The sequence below is a fragment of the Carya illinoinensis genome, chromosome 11 (assembly GCF_018687715.1).
Source record: "Carya illinoinensis cultivar Pawnee chromosome 11, C.illinoinensisPawnee_v1, whole genome shotgun sequence".
Lineage (NCBI taxonomy): Eukaryota > Viridiplantae > Streptophyta > Magnoliopsida > Fagales > Juglandaceae > Carya > Carya illinoinensis.
Window position 1 is genome coordinate 1216780 of NC_056762.1, and position 14734 is coordinate 1231513.

The 14734-nt window shown below is 34.7% G+C and overlaps 1 protein-coding gene across 1 annotated transcript; it reads left to right on the forward strand.

The window, feature by feature from the left end:
• Positions 1 to 11646: 11646 nt before the first annotated feature.
• Positions 11647 to 13156, forward strand: LOC122280588 (F-box protein At5g50450-like). Its single transcript, XM_043091550.1, has 3 exons — positions 11647 to 11926; positions 12020 to 12182; positions 12289 to 13156. Exons 1-3 carry the CDS (start codon positions 11769 to 11771, stop codon positions 13021 to 13023), a joined length of 1056 nt encoding a protein of 351 aa, XP_042947484.1. The 5' UTR covers positions 11647 to 11768; the 3' UTR covers positions 13024 to 13156.
• The last annotated feature ends 1578 nt before the right edge of the window (positions 13157 to 14734 follow it).

Below are 14734 nucleotides of genomic sequence, written 5' to 3' on the forward strand. Positions count from 1 at the left end.
CACAAATACACACGGGAAATTATTTCATTGGCTGGTCTCCAATCGGGTAACTCTGTTTTTACTCCCTTTGAGGTAAATCTTAAGCTTCGTCAGGAGGAAGGCGAGCTTCTATCAGATCCATCATTGTATCGGCAGCTTGTCGGGAGTTTGAACTACTTGACAATTACTTGTCCTGACATTTCTTTTGCTGTGCAGCAAGTAAGTCAATTTATGCAGGTTGCCCGACATCTTCATTTAGCCGCTGTTCGTCGCATTATCTGATATCTAAAGGGCACCTCTACACGTGGGTTGTTCTTTTCTAAAGAATCTTCCTTACAATTGGTGGGATATAGTGATGTTGATTGGGCTGGATGTGCGGATACTCGTCGCTCTGTTACTGGCTGGTGCATGTTCCTAGGCAATGCACTCATTTCTTGGAAGAGTAAGAAGCAAGACAGAGTTTCCAAATCTTCCACTGAGTCTGAGTATCGTGCTATGTCTTCCGCATGCTCTGAGATCACATGGCTTCGTGGTTTATTGGGTGAACTTGGTTTTCCTCAGCTGCATTCCACTCCTCTTCATGCTGATAATACTAGTGCTATTCAAATCGCCGCTAATCCTGTCTACCATGAGCGTACAAAACATATTGAAGTCGATTGCCATTCTATACGTGAATCCTTTGACAAACATGTTATTACTCTCCCTCACATTTCCACTGAACGTCAAACTGCAGACATATTCACTAAAGCTCTTTCTCGGCATCGACATCAGTTCTTGGTTGACAAATTGATGCTTCTCGATCTACCAGCATCAATTTGAGGGGGGATGTTACAAGGATAATTTAGGTATATATATATATATCTAGCTGTATATAGCAGACAATAAGGTTGTAGATAACGTGGGAATACTTAACGTATGGGCTGTAGTTAACGTAGGAAATACTTTACGTGTACAGAATACTTAACGTATGGGTTGTAGTTAACGTAAGAAATACTTTACGTGTATAGAAAATTCTGCAGCAACATATATGTAACTCTTTCTATAAATAATGAAAGGAACCCAAGGGAAAGGCGATTTCAGACCAAACTTGACACTTATCAATTCACACACAAAACCGTATGTGCATTACAAAAATGTGTTCTTGTGCACCAGAGTTCCATTCTATAGCAACAAAAAAAATACTGAAAGAGGAGATAAATACAGACAACTATGGCAACTGAGAACTCCCGTATTCTCTCGTAGCCCTCCATAATTCCCATTCTCTGAAGTGCCATTAGCCTGCTATAAGGATTGCTATCCACCACCTCTGCACTCATATCCTGCCACCACGGCAATTAAGGTATGATTTACTAATATTACCATTGATGATTAACGCTACTCATTTCACCACAGGGACTTTCAAACGCTGAATGGATACCGCCTCTTCCGGACTCGTGAGATGTTCTACAGGCAATCATAGCTACAAAATAAATTACAGATTAAAAAAATTTTTTAAAAAAAAGGTGTTATCTTTCAAAATGAAACATTCTTAGTACAATCGGATAAAAACAAAACATATCGGGCCAAAATTAAAATTTTCCATCTTATGAGACCAAGGAAATCCAAAATAGAAAGTTGTCAATTTCTTCCTCACCAACACAGTAATATGCATAAAACATTAAATTGTACCCTACCAATGCCGAATATTATTAGCGACTAAACATAAACACACCAAAAACAGGACAAGAAAAAAGAATGCCGCTTCAGTTATACATCGAGCAATTATGTTAAATCATACTGTAAAATTGGACTAAATATTAAAAAACTAAGCTACACAAAGAAAGGCAAGTTTCTATTTTGAAATTGTTTTTTCATTTTAGAACCAAAAAGTATCAATATAGATCAGAACAAAGATTTCTACGTCAACAGAGCTACACCATCAATATATATTAGAACATAGATTTTGTTCTTATTCCATTTTATTCAAGTATGAAGTATTTCGTCTGAATACGTAAAATCCAGAATTCAAGCTAAGATCCATTAATTTTAAATTCATGAATTGTTATATAGCTACATACAAAAATGCATATATGTACATATATGCCCCATGTGAATTGGATATACCTTATCGATTGAAGCACAATGAGAAGGATCAAAAAGAGATTGGCTGGGAGATTCAGATCATGCAGCAACTCCTTGAATTCTACCTCCAACACCTCTCTCTCTCTCTCTCTCTCTCTAAATATATATAAATATGATATATCTCAGAGACTGCGTCCCGTTTTAGATTCGTTTCCCTGCTTGCAATAATCGTCGTGGAGACAGAGGTCATAGGGACGGAGCTTCGTTTTGGAGACTTGGGGAGTATTAGAGGCAGAGCTTTCTGTGTGCGCGCTGTCACTGTGTGCAGGCTGCCAAGTGGCAGTGGAGATCTACGTTAGCGTTTGTTGTGTTGGGCCATTGAATGGCCCACGGTTCTGGGCTAAGCTTAGAGCTGTTGAATAAAGTTTGTAGGCTTGGACCCTCTGATAATTGGGCTCTACATACTGTTATCTGCTTGCTTGCATGAGGGAGCTTCAAATTGACTTCTTCATCGATGTTGTAGGGTCTTCTATTTTTTTTATTATTTATTTTTAAATATGAATATCAGAAGTCCCATTGTAAAAGCTAGCCGATTCTCTGAAGATTCGGTCTAATATGTTTGATTAATTGCAAGGTTGATTGTTAAAACCCAAAAGCTAATAATGAAATCATTGAAATGGATAGGCAAGCAACTTAATCATTTTCCTTTCCATAACGTTCAATGATCTTTATTTATCCCAATAATTTTGCGCTTTCTACATCAGCTGTCTATTCTCCAAAATTGGGTGGATCCCACAAAAATAAAGAAATTTCAGATCCCAAAAGCAAATATAATCACAAGTTGCTTGATGTCCAGGCTTCTTTGCAATATTGTTAAGAGACAAAAGAGTTTGATAGCCCACCCACCACCAGTCTTCCGGAGATCAATGTTACATGCCCTCGCATACTTCAGATCTGTCACCACTAAACATCCATCTCAATGCATGTCCGCCTCTCTTTAAATAATGGAATAGAGTTGCACATAACTGTGACACATAAAAGATATATACAACATGATCAAAAGCCCATATAATGTAGCTATAGTACTAGCCATCTCTCTCAAGAATTGAAGAGATCAATCTCGTTTTAGTTGCGCATGGCATGAACGGATTGAGAAGGCCTTCGTGTACGTACCAGAATTTGATTTTGAATATGTACGTACCTTTTACTTTTAGCAACTGACCAAGGAATTAATGGTTATTTTGAGATTTTCTGTTTATTCGACATCTTTATTCGGTTCACTATTTTCAGAAAGTAGAAGTACGTACTGATCATACATTGGCTGTACATGCAGCTTTCAGCATGAGAAGCAAGTGCAGCATGTTAATCATTACGTATGATGTTAATCTGCAGCGATTCTCATGCATGGGGTCTCTCTCCTATGCTTTGATCATTAGGATCAGACTCAATGATTTGTTACATAAAAGTGTCCCATGTAGAAGTGGTTTTAGAACTCCTCAGCCTCATCAATATTATTCTTAAATATTCCTGGTCTCTAGTATATATTCGTCCCCATCGGCAGCCCCGAAAATGCAGTGATGGCTGCTTAGGAGCATCTGTTTGTTTGGTAAGCCATAAAACAGTCATGACTGAAGCATTATCCATTGAAATAATTGGGGTGGATGCTATCATGCTCGCACACTAGTTAGCAATCTATCCTTCGGCTTTTTGCCGCTCTCAAGTTTTGATATATATTCAAGCATGCATGTGTATGCAATTAGTGCTGTAATAATGCCTCTGAGGAGTAATCACATGTACTATATTCTGTAATTCAGTGCCTCTCTCTCTCTCTCTCTCTCTCTCTCTCTCTCTCTCTCTCTCATGCACATAAATTGGATATATAACGACGATGTGGGGTTCATCGATGATGATCAGTGAATGTAAACAAAAACATGAGACGTGCATGCGTTAATTCATCAAGCACTACCATTTACATCAGTCATTTTCATGCTTTTCTAAGCAACAAGTTTGTGGCCCCTTTGTGCATTATTAATTTGCTTAAGGTCATGACTATGTAATCGAGGAGAAAAACAAAAGAGTCACAATAATCATGCGTGTATTTCTGCTGAAGTAGTTAGGTACCGACCATTCATTAATTAATTTCTATGTATTTAAAAAGAGAAAAAAAATTATTTACAAGCCTATTTATTAACATGCCAATTAATACATTATTATATTAAAGTTTATCTTATTAGCTAGTATAAAAATATTGCTTGTTTGGATTTAGAGATCATGGGATGTGATGTTTCAAATGAAAGTTGAATAAAATATTATTATAATATTATTTTTAATATTATTATTATTTTAAAATTTAAAAAATTTCATGAATTTGGATTTGAAAAGGCTGAATTGTTTATTATATATTGTGAGAGAATTTGAAAAGGTTTTAATAATGAGATGAAGTAATCTCTAACCAAACAAGCTCTAAACTAGCGGGGTTCGATGATAAACAGTGTTTACGTATCAATTTGTAAGTAAAACAATCCAATTAGAAAAATAAAAGTGATTAAACTTATTTTGAGTACCGAGGAAAAATAATATTTTGATAATGTGTGATTGATATATCGTAGCAAATTATGTGCTTAATTTCTGCCTCTTCAAGTCCAAATAAGCAACAATATTAAGGGTGAAAGCAAACCAAGAGGAAGCATGGGTTGCCCCAAGGGCCAAGAGGAAGCGAGCCCGAGGCAGAAAGCAAACCAAGAAGAAAGAAGAAAGACTTCTTCTGCTCTAAGCTCCCAAAGAAATTAAGGGTGACATAATAGTTCATCTTATGTAGTTCTATCTTCTTCTTCTTTTTATACTTGTGGGCGAGATTTTTCCCCGTTAGTGAGTCCTAAATACGTTTTTATTTTGCATATATATAAATATATATATATTTTTTAAACAATACCTCAGTATTTCATTTCTCAATGTCTAGTGTTAATACAACGTTTATCAAACTCGAGACTCCTTGCTACAAAGTTTGGTACATCCTCTAGATCTATCCAAACTGTTTTTTCTATCAAAGTTAAAGCTTTCTTAGCTAAAGTTTGTGCCACTATAATTTTTTCTCTGTAAGCAAACTGAATATTCTAGTGATCTTCTATTAAAGAAAAACTTTGCATCATCAACTAAGGAGCCAAAAACTAACAGCTCCTCTTCAGCACGTTGCACTACCTCTATAACATTCATTGCATCTCCTTAAAAAACAACCTTATGTATGTTGAGTTCACTGCATAGCTCCAAAGCCATCCTCAAAGCATAGCACTTTGCCACCACTGGGTTATCCACATTAGCCTTTTGATCACAAACAACAACCAAAGCGTTTCCCTCCTCATCTCTAATTATGATTCCAACCCCCATTCTTCTCCCTTTTATATCTAGTGAAGCATCTTAGTTCAACTTCACATTTCCACATTTTGGTTTTTCCCACTTCATTAAACCCCTTGTAGTACTAACTTGCCCCTTCCCAGCTTCCTTTCCTTTTATTCCCATCCTTACTTTGACCCTCTTCCTTATCACTCCCTAAACCATATTTCCCCTCTTTCACTCCATCTTTCCTCCCGTAATGCCCCAATTTTTCAATCCCTCCTCCAATTACTACCTTCCTCCTTCCACCATGTGTCACCACTATAGCTCCTTGTTTTTTTAATCAGCTTGGCCCTCAGCCCAGAGCCATACTGCTCTTCCATCCCATCATTGTCACCTTGACCCCCATTGCACCCATTCACTCCATGAACAATGCATCCACATGAGAAGTATATTTTTGGCAATTTCTCATAACTGAAAGGGGCCCAAAAAATGCACCCTCTCACATTCACAGTTCTACCCCTAGCAATAGGCTGTGTCAGATCCAAGAGAACTTGAACCCTTAAGAAATTTTTCCAACCACTCCCGTCTTCCTGCACACCAACCCTCTCTACCTTACTTACTGAACCACCAATTTGTTTAGTCCTCATTTTTGTCAGACAAGAGACATGCAAATTATGGATTCTCAACCAAAAACTTTCAATGCCAAACTTCATTTGATGTAAGGGTGTATACCCCTCAAAATCCTTCAGAACTAGCACCTGCTTGTCAAACAACCAGGGTCTCTCTTCCCACACTCTCAGTTTATCAGTGATGTCCTCAAAGATAATAGCAAAAACATTTAGACTTATCTCAATGAACTTTGTCGCCTTTCTTATCCTTCAAAATTTTGCCATTATCGACTCCAGCACCTCCTTGCTAATTGACCTCAGTGAACAAATCCTCCCCAACACGCTTCTTTGTTTCTTATGTATGAACTCAATCGAAGAGTCTTCATCAAGCTCAATGCCAACTTTCTCCTCTTCCAGCAGCCTAAGCCCCTTCCATTTTTCCTCCAGCATTTCCCTTTTCCCTAAATCTTCGACCACGTACCATTGTAGCCTGTAGAATCCCTCCCCCACTTGACTACCATTGCCACTAGAGAATAATCCTACTAGATAATAATCCTCTCTCACCTTGGCCCACCACCATTTGAGAATCAAATTTTGTTATAATTGTTTACTCGTGCCACTATCACACCCCGCACTTCATCCCTTTTCTAGAGAGAAAAGAGAAAAAAATTTTTACCTCGTATTCAATATCCTCCCACTCCCTAGACTAATGTTATAACCTTCTAAGTTTGAAGCCAAATTTCAATTTCTAAGGTACCCCTACCTCTCATCTTTATTTTGCATATATAGTTCTTATAATCAAGTGTGAATTATCACCAATGTTGGATTAAATAGTTGAGATAAAAAGTTTCAAATTTTGTGCATTACTTGAGGCATAAAAGTCAAGAATCAAGATCAAAATGTTTGCATATGTGTAATAAGGGTATATAATGCTATATACTGTCTTAAAGTGTGTAGTCAACATGTACTCTTTTAAAAAAAGTGAGGTTTCCTATTAAAAAAATAATTTTTTTCATGTGAGTTTAATATTTATCCACTTTTTTCAAAAGAAGTGCGCAAAGACTGCACACTTCAGGATTGCAAATATCATTTTCATGATATCATAATATACAAATTAAAAGTTGAATAGCTATATATAGGTATTGTTGTTCAGGGATTTTTATGGTAATTCAAACTGAGAAATAAGCTTGGTTTGGTTTCACAAACTTTTTAAACTATTTTATCCCATTTCATCTCATTTCAACATCCAAACATCATTTAAACACAAATATTTTTCAATTTCAAATTTTTAGATTTTCAAATTTTTTATTTAATTATTACCTAATAGTTTTAACTTTCCCAAATTCACAAGCAAACACAAAAAATAATTTAATTTTTTCAAATTTCAAAACAAAAATAATATTAAAAACTTATATTCTGATCCTTTTTTAACTTTATAATTTTTTTATTTAACTAGTTTTTTTCTTTGCTTTCCCAAAACTCTATAAAAATTTTAATTCAAATTATTTTCCTACTATTCATAAATTATTTTACTATTAATATTTATAAATTTTTCATCTATCTCATATTATCAAGGAAACCCTTTTCCTCATTAGTTAGCTGCTAGGTGTTTTTCCTACAACACTCACTCCATTGATTAAGGCATGGTATATATACATATATATATATATATATATATATATATATATATATATTTATTTATTTATTTATTTATTTATATATAGAATGGTTTTCCCTTTTACCACGGGTCAATTGATAGATCATAGAACTATGGGAAATGCTTGTCGGTAGCTCTCTTGGGGGTTATCGTTGACTTTTTTTTATTTATTTAATAATTAAGTTAGTATTTTTTAATAATATTGTAAATTTTTTTATAAAAAATAAAATAAAATATTAAAAAAATATATATGTAAAAAAAATTAAAAATAAAAACACATGCTACAACTAGCTGTAGCTGTAGCTGTAGCGCTGCCCTTGAACTATATATGCTCTTACAGTGATTTCAGAAAGTTCAAACTTGACATGAGATTTTAAATCAGACATATCCCTTTCACATTAAATGCTGGACTACCTATTATCAAGAACCGAGCAACTAATACTTTGACATACGATATCATAATTAAACCAACGAGATTGTTGAGTTGTCAAATCATATTTATATATATATATATATGTAATATCAACTCGTTCATCATCGATCCATGCCATTTCAATTTGACGCGTGAAACACTCATGTTACTAATTTCACACCACTGCTCACAAATCACAACTTACGATTGAATTGTATTAATTAAGAATCTTCGATGCCAAGATTTTAATGGGCTAGCTATGAAATTCTTTTCAAGTGCCGTGAGGGGCTTTCTTCTTATTAATTTATTAATTCTAGTTATTTTTCTCTCTTTTATTTGGTCTCAGGCTTTTTTTCTTTATAGGAAATTATTGTCATCCGGCGACAATACTTAGAATTCATGTCAATGATCAAATTGTGTTATATACGTGACGTATTGCATATATATATATATATATATATATTTGAATCCATCTTACCTTTTGTTCAAAATCTGAACGCAGCCCGGTCTAGGTCTTTACCAATTAACTCGAGTTTGATCATGTTTGTCACGCGTCATGAGGGTGAATGAAGTTAGCTGATCTCAAGATTCTCAACAACTACCTAGTACCCAAGCATGCATGCATGTTGCAATTGATGTACCGGCCGGTTACAATTGTTTTCTACCTATTTTAAATATTTACATCACCGATAATTTGTGATTAATTAATGCTTTCTACAAATTTTTATTTTTTAGAGTTTTTGATCTAACACAAAAGCCTAAAGTGAGAGAGGGCCGGATATACACATAAATGTGTATTATACAATATTTATAAGAAATACTTCAATCACAAGGAGATCATATGTACAAAAATAAATTTACAAACTGACGTGACTTGATGTACTACATATATTAGATTGTAAAACTAATTTTATTGTAAAGTAAATCTAATGTATCATATAAAATCATATCAATTTATGAAATAATCTTTTTGTGACAGTAACACTTATCAATATTTATTATTGCCTGAGTGAGTTTCTTAATAGTATTAGATGATTAATAATTATTAAGAAACTCATTGAATGCGTCTATCTATCTCTCTCATTCTAAGTCGTAGAGTTGGATAAGAAATTTTAAGGCATCTATATATGTTCTAAAGTTGATAATTAGGCTGTGTTATAATTTAGTGAATCCAGAGGAAGAAAAAAAGGAATAATAAAAAAGGTGAAGATTAATGAAAAAGGTTTAAGAGATGGGCGCCGGGGCATATGGCAGTATTGATGCCGCAATCGTTTCCTACCAAACCGAGCTAGAGATTCTTCATTGATGTTTAGCTTTTCGTTGTGATCAGTGGAAAAAAGATCATTAATTTGTTATTGTTCGGTTCCACCAACTCGATCCACATGATATTCAAATTCAAACCTGATCCAAACCTACATTCCCGGCCATTTCCGATCCAATTCAAAACAGTCCCAACTTATATTGATCATTGTCAACAACACAATAAATATCATGTAGCTTAATTAATTAGCTTGATTTACGTACACATGAATTAATTAATTTGAAGTAGTACCTCCACATATATATAAGGCCTTATTCCCTTGTTTAAACCTTAAGTATACCGAGATCAATCATCACGATATTACGTACACACGAACCGATCAAGTGGACTTGATTGGTGCAAGCAACGTACAATGTTATAATCAGATAACGATAAACATCGATAATATTAATGCTTATTGACGTTATAATTGCTTCGAATATCATTTGTCTCACATTATATGTATTAATTAAAACTTGAGTTAGATCTAAGTCCTTAATTTGGCGTTTCCGTCACTCTAATATATATATTGTAGTCAAAGAGCACGTTTATATATCGGGCTTGCAGTTTTGTGGGGTTTAATATACATATAGAGAGAGCTCTCAGATTAATATATAAAGAGATATACGCAGATCATTGATCGAGTAGGATGCACTTTAGGTGGCTTTTCTTTATCCAAAGTAGCTAGCTAGCCGCAGGGCATGCACTTAGCTAGCTAGGGTTAAGACGTTGGTGTCTGATCTCTTAAGTTAAACCAATTGTATATATAATATGGTGACCATCACACGGTACTACTTATCAACAAAAGTCATTAATTGGCCGTTACGTTAATGAAACCTCGTACTTAATGCATAGTAGCGCACCTCTTGTTACTATTTGCATTTTGAAGGTAAATTAGTTATAATTAAGTGGTTGATTTTTGAACCGGGATATTAGTATTTATGGGCATGTATGCAAGCTCTCTCTCTCTATATATATTATACATACATAGGTTAAAAAAAAAAAAAAAAAGCTAGCTACCCATAATTCAACTAAATATCATCTGTTCAAGAGTTTGATGGTGATGACATATTATCTGATTTTCCAAACAAAGAACTTGAGTTTAAAACCCCTCATCTCGTGTATCAAATTAAGAAAAAATAAAAAACAAAGAGCTAAGTATCAAATTGGTCCGCTTAAAGTACGTCACTACAAGAAAAATAGACAATTACGACTAATTAATAGTAACGAAAAGACTATTAACAACTAAAATTGATTGTTAATAGTATTTTCGTTACTATTAATTGATCACAATTATTTATTTTTCTTATAATCCGTCTTTGACCAATCGCTTGAGCACCACAAATATTCATGAAACTAAACCAAAGCACTTAGTCGTTTCAATATTTATTCTCTTTGCTAAATGAATGCCAAACCAAAGCACTTGCTTACAATTTCAAAGTTGTCAACTTGGCTGCGACAAGTAACTTTTTCTTTATCTACAACAAATTTTCAACGAAAGATCATTAATGCATGGGCACCGAACTTTCGAGTACATTTTTTGTTTTGGATTTAATATTCATTAAATTATCAAAAGTTAATTAAATAAGTATTTTCATATGTTGAGTTTGGATATTTATGATTCTATTTATCCGAATCTTACAGACACCACACATATGTGTGTGTATAGATATATATATAACTTAATAATAAGATGTATTTAATTAGTTACTAACATCTTTTTCATTGCTATTAACATATGCATATTTAGTTACTAACCTAATTAGTAATTACTATCCCCCCTCCCAACCCATAGATTTTTAATCCACATCGTATATTATGTATAGAATTAGAGTTATTCTATTATTAAATTAGTGTATAAAATATATAATATACATCATTTAATCATTTAAATGATAAAATTTTATTTATAATATTCAGATTTTAAAATTTATATTTTAAATTAAATTATATTATGTAAATATTATATTAAGTGTGTTATATATACTGACTTGATAATATGATTTTTATTTAAACTATGATAATATATATTTAGATGTATTTCTAAGTTAAAAAAAAATAGAAAAGAAAAGATAATTATATACACGAATTTACTTGTAATACAGAAAGAAGGCGCAAAACTTGCAAAATGGGAAATCAAAAATGGAAGGGAGCGCTCGTGGTTAGGGACGTGGTGTAATTAGGTTAAATAATTAATTAAGTCACACGTGGACCCAACCCACATTACCTGTTGCAGACGTCGCTGACGCTGAGGTTCCACTCTCCATTTCCTCTCTGCCATATATAGCCACGATGCCCCTTAGACACATTCCGCCCGAATATTTGAGATCAGGAACCCCACTCCGCCATTCCAATTTCTAACACTTCCTACGCTTGCAACATGCAGTATAGAGGCTAGAAACCAAGACCGCCCTAGCCATGTTGTTCAGGAAGAAGCCAAGAACTCCAACCAGAACCTCGCTCCCCGAGAATCTTGATCTCTTCGACGGCTTGCCGGACGATCTCGTCGTCTTCATCCTCTGCAAGCTCAGCTCCTCCGCTTCTTCCCCCTCTGATCTCATCAACATTCTCTTCACGTACGTACGCCTATATATATGCATCATGCTCCTTTTCTTTTTCTTCTCCTTATTTTGTGAAAACTCTTTTCATGGGGCTAATTTCTGCAACAGATGCAAAAGACTGAACCGCTTAGGTCTACATCCTCTGGTTTTATCCAAAGCAGGGCCAAAGGCGTTTGCAATCAAAGCCAAAAACTGGTCCGAACCCGTTCATCGTTTTCTCAAACTGTGTGCTAACGCCGGCAACGTCGAAGCCTCCTATACTCTAGGAATGGTCAGTAGTTTTATTTCTGAAAATTGTTAATTTATTATAGGTTGAACTTCGGTATTTCGGTATGTTGTTTTATTTTTAACTGATTCTTCGTTTTCTTCTGTTGTAGATCCGATTTTATTGTTTCCAAAACCGAGGAAGCGGCGCTTCGCTTATGGCTAAGGCGGCGATGAAGTCCCACGCGCCGGCTCTGTACTCGCTAGCAGTGATACAGTTCAACGGTAGCGGAGGATCCAAGAGCGATAAGAACCTTCAAGCCGGCGTGGCTCTGTGTGCCCGAGCCGCCTTCCTCGGTCACGTGGATGCGCTTCGCGAGCTTGGACATTGCCTCCAGGACGGCTACGGAGCCCGCCAAAACGTTGCCCAGGGACGCCGGCTCCTCGTCCAAGCCAACGCGCGAGAGCTCGCGTCCGTCGTACGCTCCCGCTCGTCGCCGACGTGGCGCCGACCCCACCAAAACGACAGCTTGCCGTGCTCAACCGGTCCGTGTTGCGGAGGGCTGTTGAGCGACTTCGGGTGCAACGTGCCGGCAGCGGAGGCGCACCCAGTGAACCGGTTTTTAAAGGAGTGGTTCGAGTCGAGCCGGGGAGGGCTGGGTCAGGAACTGAGACTGTGCTCACACGGAGGGTGTGGTCGGGTCGAGACGCGGTCGCACGAGTTTCGGCGGTGCTCGGTCTGTGGCAAGGTGAATTACTGCTCGCGTGGGTGTCAAGCGCTTGATTGGAAGCTGCGGCACAAGCTGGAATGCATGCCGATGGAGCGGTGGTTGGACGAGGTAGGTGCAGTGGACAATGGCGCCGATGGTGTTGGAGGGATGGTTGAGGTTGAAGATGATATTGAATGATACAGAATTAAATGCTAAATGTTAATTAAAATCCTGTATTATTAATGGGAGAGATCCAACTTTTTCCCTTTCGTTGACGTTATGTTTTTCTGTACATAGGTTGAAAAAATCATAAATTTTTATTTAATTATTATTAGGGTTTGTTTCTACACTAGGTGAAGAAATTTATGATACAACTTTATATTATCAATTATTGCCATGTAGTAATTACAAAATAGAAAAAAAGCCAACAAAAGATGATCAATAATTGATGTTTCCTATAACATTTTGGAGAAATATTCTATTTACATAGTACCTTACAAAATAAATCTTAGGTAAGATATATTAGATTGCAAACTTGTTTTTATTGTAAAATCAACTTGATATATCACCTTAAATAAGGTTTCGTTTGAATGTTGATCAGTTGAGTTGAATTGAGATGAGTTGAGTTTTTTAAGTTGAAATCATTAAGTGAGTTTTAAGATGATTTTGAATATATTTATGAGAAATTGAAAAAGATTGTGTATTTTACGTGTAAAGATGTATTAAGTTGAAAAAGGTTGTGAGTTTTCGTATAAAGAAATTTTAAATTGAGATGAGTTTAATAATTTAAAAGTTGAGGTCTCGTTTGGTTATACAAATGAAATGAGATAAGATATTTTAAATAGTAATAAATAAAATATTGTTATAATATAATTTCTCTATAATTTTTGAATATAAATTTTGTATTGAGATTTAAAAAAGTTAGATTGTTTATTATATTTTGTATGAGAATTTGAAAAAGTTGTAATGATGAGTTAAGATGAGATAAGATAAAATTTTTAGTTTTGGTTAACCAAACAAGGTCTCAAATATTTGAATGTTAGATTTAGTTTAAAATTAAATTAAATTAAATTAATTTTAATTAAATCTAATTCCGACTGCACAAGTCAGTTTGTAAATTTCTTTTTTTTATACAACCTCTTTTTTTACATTTCTCAGCATTTTATAACTGTTTTAGTAAATGTTTAATAAATAAGATTATTTATGTTTTACTTTTACCATTTTACCTTAAATTTAAAAGCTAGACGAAAATATAAAAAAAGGTATAAGATCTTAGAAAGGTGGGTAGGAAGATCCAGCGGAGTAAATGGACAAAGGCTGGATTTGTGTACAAATTAAGCATGGACAAAGAAAGATCCACAAGGAAAGGGACATAAAGTGATTAAGAATGTGTGTTTTGCTGGAAAGAATCGATATGACCATGAGAGCAGTAAAAAGTTAAAACCTTTTCTGTTCTGCTTCTATTCCCTTCTCTCTTTTTTATATTTAGCGTGCGAGCATTAAACTCTTCGAGGACCAACTGTTTCAAACCAAAGAAAAACCTTCTCGTGGGTCGTGGTAAAGTCTCCCAGCTCTTGTAGTCGTGGATGTATAGATATTACAGTCTTTTTAAAAAATTAAATTAATATAAAATTTATATAAAAAAATCAATTTTTTTAAAACGATTATGTGACGTTTATATATTTTATAACTACGCTAACATTACTTTTATGTATATATCCTTGCAAGACCAGGTTTTCAAATCTTTATAGCTTTCGGTGGATATTTGTTGGTCCTTGCTTTTCATGACTTTCCAATAATAACTATTCTAAGATCTAACAAAAATATGTCAATTTATAATTTTAATTTTATAAATTTTTTTTGTGATTATAATTTTTCAGGGGATTTTTTGCTGCTAATTCCAATTCAT